The sequence below is a fragment of the Fulmarus glacialis genome, unplaced genomic scaffold (genome assembly GCF_000690835.1).
Source record: "Fulmarus glacialis isolate BGI_N327 unplaced genomic scaffold, ASM69083v1 scaffold19145, whole genome shotgun sequence".
NCBI classification, from domain to species: Eukaryota; Metazoa; Chordata; class Aves; order Procellariiformes; family Procellariidae; genus Fulmarus; species Fulmarus glacialis.
In genome coordinates, this window is record NW_009215153.1 from 1,187 (window position 1) to 12,287 (window position 11,101).

The following is an 11,101-nucleotide window of genomic DNA, read 5'->3' on the forward strand; positions in this document are numbered from 1 at the left end:
GATGCCCCCTTGCTTTCCTGGAGATGGGGGACCCCCCGCCTGCCGATGGGAAGGAGTGAATGAATTCCTTGGTTTGCTTTGCTTGCGTGTGTGGCTTTTGCTTTCCCTATTAAACTGTCTTTATCTCAACCCATGAGTTTTCTCACTTTTACTCTTTTGATTCTCTCCCCCATCCCACCAGGGGGGGAAGTGAGTGAGCAGCTGGGTGGGGCTTAGTTGCTGGCTGGGGTTAAACCACGACATCTCCCATCACATGCACTCAACAGCATCCCGCCCTCGAGGTGTCAGGGGCATTTTGCCAGCAGACAGCCCTGCAACGGATAGAAACTCTTTGCTGTTGGGCCCGGCCAGCCACTGACACTGGTGGAGGTTTCTTCCACAGTCCTGCAGTGGAGAATCTCCTCCAGCTTCATCTGGACACAGCAGTGGAGGGACCACTGCTTTGACCACACTGTGGTGTCTGCACTGCTGCAGAGCACAAGTGAAGCAGAAAAGAGATGTGGGCAGACAGCATCGATCAAAGTAAGATGCAGGTTCCAGAGACATCCAGAGAAGTCACTGCCAAGGTCACAGCTTCTCTGTCTCCTTACATCTCTTCAACGCATGTTGTGAGCATTTAGACTGAAGAACAATGGAGCTGTAACAGCAATGGTGCAATAAACCTACTTGGACTAGTTTAATCTCACCAGCTGACCGGGACCAGTGGAGAGAGGACTCCAGCATTGCCTCTATTCCAGCAAGCAGTCCTTCCCCTCTGAAACCTTCCACCCACAGCCACATCAGCCGTGACTGCTATGAAAAAGCCCTTCAAAAGGTGCTTGGACTTTCAAACACATTTCCTTGACCCTGAGAAGCTCCTTGCCCACCTCAGCACTGCCAAAGTCCCAGCCAGGCTGCAGCTATCAGCGACGGTGCGAGTTCTCTGACCAACGCCGTTAAACCACACGGAGAAACAGAAACACCTCCTTAGCAGGGGCTCAATCCATAGTTTTTCTTGCAAGCAAGAAGGAAAAGAGGGGCCATCAATAACAGGCAGTGCCCTGCTCTGGGCACCCAAGACGCTGCTCCTCCCCACTGCTGGGAGTAGGAGTGACGCTTGAGCAGGACTGGGGAGACAGACCAAACCCCCGCGGATCACACACAGCTGAGAGTTTCCTTAAGCTCACGGCACAAATGCCTCCGGACAAACGTTCCCTGGGCAGCAAAGCTGACTCCTGGAGCCCTTCTAAATTTCAAGCCCTTGCTTCAAAGCAAGAAGAAAACAGTAGTTCCCAATGACATGGAAATAAAGAGTTTTCCAACTTATTTCGTGTGGGCAAAGCAATATATTTTCACCTAATCTTCCTCTTGGAAATGGTCAGTTTTAGCTGAAATCAAACATGCACGCATAGAAAAATCACAAATCAGCCCAAGGCAGACACCCAGCATGGAAACTTAAACCCCAGCACTTAAGAGTCTGGCAAGGTCATCAGCAACCGAGAACATGGCCTTGTACCGTGCAGTAGTTGTAAATTTTAAAAAGCGCCTAACTCACTGCACTGAGGCGGACGAAAAGACAAACCTACTAGAAAAAATGACACATGCTGAAGTGAGCAAGATGTCTTTACCTGTGTCTTGCCTCATCTCTGCTGCTAGGCTTATACGGGAAAACTTTCAGTAAACTTTATAGATGTTAGTATCCACCTTACTAATGACCTTGCTTTCTCTCTGTACATGTATATAATTATCTATGTGGACATATATGCAAAGAGAAAGATCTTCATTATTTACAATTATTATTTTTTTAATACTACGGGGGAATTGAGACCTGCTTGCAGTTCCCGTAAGGTCAGCATTTGCTGTATCGATTGAGTATTATCCACATGAACGGGGAAAAGCAGGCAGGGGAGCGCTCAGCTGTGGATGCTGTGCTCGGAGGTGCAGGATTTGGCTCAGCCCAGGCATCTGCAACTCTTGTTTATGCCACAGGCAAACGCCACTCTGCTAGTGCCTGGGACCCCCCCAGGCCTCCTACTTGATGCTGAAAAAGGACATTTCGTCATCCAGACCATAGCTGAGATGCTCCTGACGGCACCTGCCCTTTGGGAGCCTAGCCCGGTGCGCAGAGCGAGGTAGCGGTTTAAGCCGGCGGCTTTCCGGCACGCTGGCAGTGGACCAAGGCGCACCGCTGGGTCTCGGTGACAGGGTGATGCTGCCGTGTTGGTGGCACCTTCCCGCCGCCCCTAGACCCCTTTCCCTTTCGTGGTCACCCTCTGTACCCGCTCGTGGGGGAAGGCGAGGGGAAGGCCATGCCCGTGCCCCCGCAGGCATCCCTCGTCCCCGAGCTCACGATGCCACGAGAGGCACGGGGGCACGTTCTCACACAGGCAGCGCTAACCCCGCACCGAACCATCCTCTCCAGGGCATGGGCATCGCTATCGTCAGCCCCATCTCCTCAGCTCCATCTCCTCCAGAGGCGGGTGCAGCTTTGCCCAGCCCAGGCCGCCCGGCAAAACCTCCAGTGCCGGGAGGCGAGGTTTGTGCCGTGGTGGCAGGGAGCCCCGCCCGCTACAGCCCCCAGGCACCGGGACTCGTCCCTGCCCGCGGGGCCGAAGGGCAGCAGGGGGAGAGAGAAATATCCTGCAGGAAGGAGACTGATGGAGAGAAGGGTATCCTGCAGGAAGGAGACTGATGGATAGAAGGGTGAGGAGCAAGCTGGGGAGGAGGAGATGGAGGGAGCCGGACAGCGGAGCAGATGAAGGTTTGTAAGAAATGAGCAAGAAGGGGAAAGGAAAGTGCTGGAGCTGATGCGAGACAAGGGATTCATGTTGAGGGAATGGGAACGGCCAGGAAAGAGGAGGGACAGGGAAGGCAAAAAGCACTCCCTGTGTCCTGCTGCCGCAAGGGTGGGGATGGGCTGCAGGGATGGCGGGGGATGAGAGGGCCTGCCATCAAGAGAAGCCCACAGCCAAAACAATGAGACCCAGTCCAGCTGCATGCCGTGGGTCAGAGAGGACAGCGTGCACCCACCTGCCCCCCACCCCAGGAGCCACCACTGTGAATGGAGCAAGGTGACCTGTTCTGGCACGTGCCGCTCGCTGCCAGCTCCTGGTGTCCCCGTAGCACCTGCTCCAGCAGCATCCTCCGTCCTGCAGCTCCCAAATCCCTCACCCTGCCACCTCCAACCCCGGCACCGCTGACTGAGGGCACCCTGGGGTGAAGGGGCGGCAGACCGCACGCAGCACCCTCGCGCAGAGAGGCTCCCCGGGGGGGCCCCTGCGCCTCTGGGTGAGCAGGTGGAGGGAGGAGGAGGCGGCAGCGGGATGCATTGAACGCAGCCCTCTGGAAGACGACTGGGGATTCTCTTATTCGGTTGCTTCATTGGGGTTTTGTTTGTTTGCGTGTTTGTTTGCTGGTTTTCCCGGCGCCTCAGCAGAAAGCACAATGCGGGCTGTCCTCCAGCTGCAGCTGATGGGGCCAGCCCTCCGCATGAGCCAGGGGAGGGAGGGAAGGAGGCTGCTGCTGGTGAAACACAGGCTCCAGCTCCCCAGGACAAGGAGACGCCCCAAGCGAGCCCAGCAGGGCAGGCAGCATCGGCAGGGCTGGGGGGACATATGAGGAGGAGGAGGAGGGGACTTTGCAGCCAGGGCCAGAGAGGCAGGGTGGCATTGCCTGGGCGCAGGGCTAGGAAGGGGAGCTGGTGGTGAGCAGGGCCCATGGAGATCCCCCAGATCCTGCCGGGCTCGGCTTGCTTTCGCTGTTACCCCTTCCCCACTGGCTAACCTACCTCTCATACCCCAAAAGGAACTGTCTTCTTGCAGATTGCTGCTGGGAAGCACATCTTTCTTGCCTGAAGGAAACCAACTTTCCCACTGCTCTCCCTGTACCCGTGATGCCTCATCCCAGCACTGCCTCGGACACGCCGATAACGGCAGGTCAATGTCTACACAAGAATTGCCCAGCGGGAAGAGCAGGCATGAGTGGGGAAAGGATGCAGGATGAGAAAATAGTGGGAGAAAGGGAGTTTGGGGAAAAGAGCTGGAAAGAGAGAGGAACCGAGGTATGGAAGTCAGGCACGGCTGCATGGAAGAACCAGGAGGGTTGACAGACGGGAAAGCAGGAACAACATCAAGAGGTAGACAAGGAGGGACGGTCCCATAAGGGACTTGGGTGCCAGGAGAAGCATGGGGGCTCTTTTGCCCATGGATCTGGGAAGGGGGTGAAGCATCATTCTTGGTGGTCACACCTCCACGTGCTAGGATTGCTTCCCGACCTGCAGCCCTCTGCGTCCCACCCACAGCTGCTGCGCGCTGGAGCACTCCAGGCATCTTAATCAAGTGCAGGCTCAGTGCTAGTAAGTGACTTTAAGCAGGTCTGTCATTTTTGGACTTGGGATTGGAGTTAGAGGGCTGCAGGGGGGGTGGGGTGGGGGGGGCAGCAGCGAACCGAAAAAGTGGGAAATCAATCTCCATAGGATTAACACTGAAGTTCTTGCAGGAGGCAGAGGAGCCCAGCGCCAGGGAAGGGTGACCTCCAGCTTGGCTGGTCCCTCCTGGAGTAACAGTGACCTCCTGTGGCTGAAAAAGGCTGGTTATTCCCTCCCTCTGCACCAGCACTTTGCAAAGCCACACTGGAGCCCTGCGGGGCTTTGGCCACCCCTCGCACAGCTACGGCTGAGATCTCAGAGCCAGGAGCGAAAGATTGATCTGATGCCTGGCTCCTAAGACCCCTCCGCAGGACGCACACCGGTGTCTGCTGCGGGTGGACACCAGGAATGACCGTGGCCCTGGCTGCTTATGGCATTGCCTACTGAAGACAGGGAGACACAGGTCTGCGAGGGCTGTAAGTGGTGGGCAGCAGGATCTGCCAGCTCCATCGCTGACACCATCCTGAAGCGTTCCCCACCAAACAGGCACGCAAAAACATTGCCCCGCTCCAGGGAACCCAGCGTTTATGCAGAGACTGAGGAAGGCAGACTTGAGAGGTGACTAAGGCAGGGTCAGAGTGGTGGAGCTGGTCCATCACCGGCTCACTCACCTCCCTGGTATCATTGTCCTGGATCAGAGCGTACAGAGGCACCACTCGGTTAATCTCCAGCAGAACCGGCGTAGGGCTGAGCTGCTCCTTGCCGGGACGCCGGCACAAATGGCAAGTGGACGGGCAGCGCCCTTTCTCCTCGCAGTGAATCTCCACACCTGAGATGAGGTGGTCATCAGAGAGCATCTGTGCTGTCAGCAGGCCTGAGAGATAGGTGATGAAGGGCATGGATTTCAACTCCTTCTTGTTCCCAAGCTCAGTTGTTTCTGGTTTAGGGAGAGGAAAGAAACCAAACAACATTAAATAAATCTCAGCACAGTCATCTTCCCAAACCCAAACTTTGCTGCAGCCAGGATAAACGCAGCTGCTGAAGGTGCAGGCCAGGTGGAAACCAGAAAGGTCAAGGAGAGAAGGAGAAAAAACAGGACTTGCAGGTCACTGCTTGGGAGTGGGTAGAAAGTGTGAGCATTTCCAGACAAGCACTTCTAGAGTGATGGAACTGATCATGTTCTCCTTCTTCTTTTTTTTAACTTGCATATTCACTTTCTGCACTTCAAAATGAAACAAAGCCACCCAAGTATATTGTCCCTGCCAAAGAGAAACCTCCCCAAAGGGACCAGGTCAAAGAGCTGAGTGCCCTCATCCCTGCCCCAACGCCAGCCCTCTCTAGTCCCTGTGGTCCTTAGCTCTCTGTTTTGGGTGACACATTATCCAGGGCACTGAGATGGACCCAAAGGAGGCTGCAAAGAGACTACATTGTGGGATGAAGCCCCTTGGCAGAGGAGGTAAGCGGGTACCGGAACAAACTCACCGCACAGGGAATAGATGGAGGCGTTACCAAAACCAAACTGTCAACACTCTGCTTTCAGGAAATATTCAGGCCTTTGAAACCCATTGTGAAACTTCCTGGTGGTCTTAACCACAAGGCAATAAACCCGGAGAGCCTTACTTTGTTTTGCCTTGGTCCAAGCGCTCGCTAAGGACAAGGAAAGTGTGGCACCTGGTGATACCCTGAGCAAAGGAGACAGGACCCCCATCTTTGTCCTGTACACTTCTATTTAAACTCTTCATCTACAGACACTCCTTTTGGGTTGATCCAAGAAGGAAGGCTCAACCTTCATAGCTGCGTGATGGGCCTACAGAAGAAAAACCCTCCTCCATCCTATGCCCGAATGAGGCTCCCAACACCATGAGCTGGATGGCTGTTGCCTCCAGCAACAACTTCCCAGTCCCGAGAAGGAGCTGTAGAGGAATGAGGATTGTCTCAGTGCCCTTGGCTTGCAGTGACATGCAGCTGATCTGGCAAGGCACTAGTCAATTAGAAATACAAGTAAACACAGTATTCATTCATGACTCCCGAAGCCCTTCAGGCTAGGGACAGCCCTTCCCTGCTGTCTGGCTGTCAGGGAACACTTCTGTGCACGGGATCAAAGCTGTCATGGGAAGAACGAGCAAATTCCAACCAACCCGTCTTTCAGTGGGATAAAAGGGGGGCAGTTGCTAAGATAAATTAAAACAAGGCTGTGAGGAGATATCTCAACATCTAGGGAGACACTGGTGTACACAGACATGGAAAACGAGAGCTGGAGCTGGTTCTTGGAGAGATTATTTTCTGGAAAAGCAGCTCCAGGCAACTTCAAGCCTCATAAGGGTAAGCCATGAAGCCATGATAAACTGGGTGGCTCAGAAAGAGCAAAGCCACACGGTGATACCATGAGCCTCTGCTCACTCCTGAGTAAGAGTAACATTTTTTTTAACATCACTACTAAACTACATTTAGAAGAGAAAGAAGGAGACGGCAATGACACTTCTGGGCTACAAAGCTTCTTCACCAGAGCTCAAGCAGTGAGTTCAGTTCCATGGGGAAGTAAGTTTTGGAGCCATGCTTTAAGGGAGAACATGATCGTAGAGCTGAAGAGAAAATGGAATCAGTTATCTCATGATTGGCAATACAATATCAAACCTTCCTTCCTGAATTATTTGCTTTATAGCTAAGAATTACAGACCACTAGCATCAAATGCCTGGATGTGTCCTTAATACAGGCTATGGCTTAGCCTAAGCTTAGCTAAGGCTTGTCTGGAGATGTGGCACAGTTTCAAGCCTTTCTAAAAGGCTTTCTGAAAATTGTTGTTCAAATCACACATACAGGCTTCCACCAACACCTGGAAGAAGACCTGGAGACAGCCCAGGCTGGATGGGCAGCATGGTCCAGCTCTGGGAATACCTCGTTGAAGACTCCATTCCAAGCTGTCTGCTCTGTGCTTCTCCCCCCGTGTCACCCGTCCTCTCTGCGCTGAAGCACAGGGCACACGATGCATGTGCACAGTGCTTGTGGGCTCAGGTGCTCTTCCAGTACAAACAAGCAGTAAGGAGTGGGATGAATAAGCAGGAAGAGCAACCTCCCTTGGTCCTCCTCAGTTACGGTCTGTGTTTGCAAGGAGCAAGATGAGGCAAGTAAGGAGTAAAATAAACCTCTGAGCAAGAATTTTCCTCTGCGGGAGAGCGCTAGCTCCGGGGGCACCGAGCTTGTGTGCTCCACAGTCTCCCTGCATTGCCCCATGCGGAGGGACAACCCAACTAATGCAGCTGGAAGAGCTTAGACTCAAGCGTTTGCACTAGCTGCCCCATCCAGGAATACAGATGGAGCTCCATGCAGCGGTGCTCCACCAGACATGTCACCTTGGGAGAGGACAGGGTTTCCCTGCAAATGGTGGGCTAGACAAGGAGAGCTGTCCTCCAGCGTCCACCCTGACAACACAGTCCTTTTAGTAAGAAAAGCAAATGAACGTGAGCTCGTCTAAGATATCCTGCACCACCCGCTGCCTCCTTCGCCCATCGCTCCCAGGAAAGGGCACTGTAGCTGGGGTGGCCGTTTCCAGAGCTCTCCAAAGAGACTGGCATGAAATGAGGGTTCCTGCTTTCTCCTGAAGGAAACCCAGATGGAATAAAGCCATTTCAGGAGCAGCAGCCATCAAATGGAGCTGCACAGGGGAAAGCATAGAGGTCTGCAAATAAAGTAAGGTAGAAAACTGTGTGAGTAGCACAGCTCCCCTGCCATAGCAGCCACGCACTCAGCAACAGAAGATTAACCGTGGAGCCTGGCGACTCGTGGCAGGCTTCTCAGCAGAGCAGACTTCAAGGTAAGGTGGAAACGGCTGTCTGCATTTAATCCTCTTTATAACAGTTGAAGCCCCAGACACTTTGGGGAAAAGGATTACTTTGTAGACTAGATTCCTGGGGATGTAAAGGGTTATTGTAGCCGAGCTTACTGGTTCAGCGTGCTGGCAATAGTGTTCCCGTGTACCGAAAAGGCTCTGGGTACAGCTCCAAAGGAGGAAAATGAAATAGGACGTGGCTCAGCAGAGGGAGATGAGCTTCACTGCCAGATTGCCAGCTCTCATCCAGAAGAGCACTTGGAAGTCATCAGCACTGGATAGCAATTCCTGGTAGCTTTTGTGGAACGAGCTTTGGGGTCTTAAGTACAGTCCTAAGAAAAAAACCACCCCGTTTCTGCTATTAAAACCTGAGAGTGCCAGCTGCACACCCTGCTTGTGAGCCAGCTCCTCCAGAGCTGGGGAAAGGCAGTGAGGAGGAACTGCTGTTCCTCATCTGCTTGCTCAGAGGGTGGAAAGCATCAGCTCCAGGTGCCTTCAGGACTGCACTCATCCCTAGAAAGCTGGTGATTTCCTTGATGGAGACTGTGCTTCCTTCTCTTCCCATCCACACCACCCACCACCTGCAGCATCTCACAGAGGAATTACTCAGATTCGGGAGGTATTTTCCCCCAAAACACACTCCTTTATTCCTGGACCTACCACTGCAACTCTAGCCCTGGGAGAAGGGATCAAGGTCCCTCTATCTCCTTCTCTCCTACTTCTGAGATGAGTTTTGGTTATTTGCTCAGCTGCCTGCACACAAGGAGCGGGCTCAGGGACCAGCTTGCTCTCCCCATGGCAAACCCGACAGTGAACTGGAGAAACCCCACATATTTCTGGAGGCTCAGTCTGGCTTTTATTATTCAGTTGCTGTACAGCGTTCGTCAGCGCTGAGGCCCAGCTGACTGGCTTCTTCTCGAATGAAAATACGGGTGGCCCAACCCTATTCCTGATGAAGTCAAAGCAAGTTTTTGCTGTTGGATTGGAAAGAATCAGACCCAGACCCTGCAACGTACCATTGCAATGCCACCTCCAGCTGCCAGTGAAGCGAACAGAAACACTCCTTCGCTGCAAGCTGGGTCCAGTTCAGAGTAAGTAAACCCAGCTTCAGCATTCAGGTCCACATTGCATGACCCCACGCAGAACTGGATAACCTCCCAGGGCACTCAGATTGCTCTTGCAAAGCCTCTGCTTGGCTCCCGGGGAAGGACTTTGCAGGTGACCACTGCTAGGGTGCTCCAAAGGTCCCGTTCTGGGAGGGGGATGAGGCTTGGCTGCAGGAGCTGCAGCACAGCAGCAGCGAGGATAGAGGGATTCCTTATCAGCCCTTGCATCTGAACATGCTTTCCTAACGCTGCTGGCGACTCAGTTGAATCCTGGCAACATCTGTTTGGAAGCACAGCACCGCGGATGTGGTTAGACGCATCACGGCAACTTGTGGGAGTTATTAGTTTGTTTGTTTGTCTGAAATATGTATTTAAAAAAAAAAACCAACAACACAACAAAACAAATAAAATAACAGCCTTCCGCTAAGCGTCAAGCCTTGCGTAAGAAAGGGAGGATGAGCAGCGCAGGGTGCGCAGAGGTACCGCTCGCCTGTTGGGGTGCCTGGCTCTGTCTCTGTGCTCCACCAGGATTTAATAACCCCACAGCACGAGGTGACTGCCTGCACGGCGCGCAGGGGTCCCTGCTCGGGATGCAGCAGTTGCAGATGTGGGGAAACGCTTCCAGCGCTACCAGCAGCACCTCCTAGCGCTAGGACAAGAGGGAAGCACGGTAACACCACTACTATAACAATAACAAAAGCGTAATACCTAATCCTTTTGTATTGGAGTGCTATTTTGTCTTGAGAGCTCCCAGGAGACGATGGGTTTGCTAGTGGTCCAGCATTTTATACAGCGCCTCTTCCAAATGATCCCAAGTCATTCCAAAACTGGGAATCACTCCACTTACCACAAGAACGCAGCCACATCAGGGGTAGGATGTGGTAGCTCTTCAACAGCAGAAAAGCTTGGAACAAGGCGAGGAGAAGGCTCTCCAGCTGAAGGCATAGAGGGAACATCAAGAACAGACCCAGGTAGGGATTCCTCCAGGCGCAGCAGGTTAACCCTGCCGACACCAACGGGCTGCTCAGCTAGGCCTGATTTAGGACCTGGGTTTTGCATTTCATGCAAGGAAGATGTAATTCTGGTCCCCCTCCCCTTTATACCACCCTCCAGCTGGACAGACCTAGTGCCACCACGGGCAGGGCAGCGGGGATTTACAGCCGATACACATCTGCTGGCACAGGCTGCCCGTTTATTACCTGGTGGAATAATACCCCATTTGTTGGCAAATCCATCGCAAGGGAGTTAGAAAGAAAATCAATAGATGTGTTTGCCTGGGAATTTCTCTTGCAGCGAGATATTGTCAGTGCGGTAACCAACAGGTCTGCGAAGAGTTTGGACAGATTTAACGCTGCCCGCTGTTAGTGATAGGCAAACACTGCTCAGGGCTGCGAGGCAGGCATAAGAACAACGTCCAGGAGAGCCAGCAGTGCTCCTCTGTCACAGGCATCCACGTGTGCAAGAAGCGCGGTGCCAGCCCCTGCCGCTGCCCAGGAAATGCCGTACCGGCAGTGGCTCAGGCCGGCTGTGCCGAACCACCCAACAGCCAGCAACGCCCGTGTCCCCGGGGCTCACACGTGGGCTGGGGCAAGGGAGGGCTCACCTAGGAACCACTACCCGTCTTTTGGGGGAACGCAGCCGCCCCGCAGCATGGCATCCCGTGTGGGAAGCCTGGGTGAAGGCATGAGTACAGCCTGTCTGGGAGGGACGCAGCACGCGAGTGCAGACCCCAGAAGGGCGCACGCTGGGGCTTGCAAACAACTGCAGGCGCGCGCCCCTGGGACACCTCTGCCCAGCCCCCCGGAGCAGCTGGTGGGGCGGCG

The 11,101-nt window shown here is 53.8% G+C and overlaps 1 protein-coding gene across 1 annotated transcript; it reads right to left on the bottom strand.

Moving 5' to 3' along the window:
- Window positions 1-5,016: 5,016 nt before the first annotated feature.
- LOC104077568 (astrotactin-2-like) lies at window positions 5,017-5,244 on the bottom strand (the record flags this gene model as incomplete). Its single annotated transcript, XM_009578850.1, has 1 exon — window positions 5,017-5,244. A coding segment is annotated over exon 1 (228 nt), but the record flags the coding sequence as incomplete, so codon positions are not given.
- Between the last annotated feature and the right edge of the window lie 5,857 nt (window positions 5,245-11,101).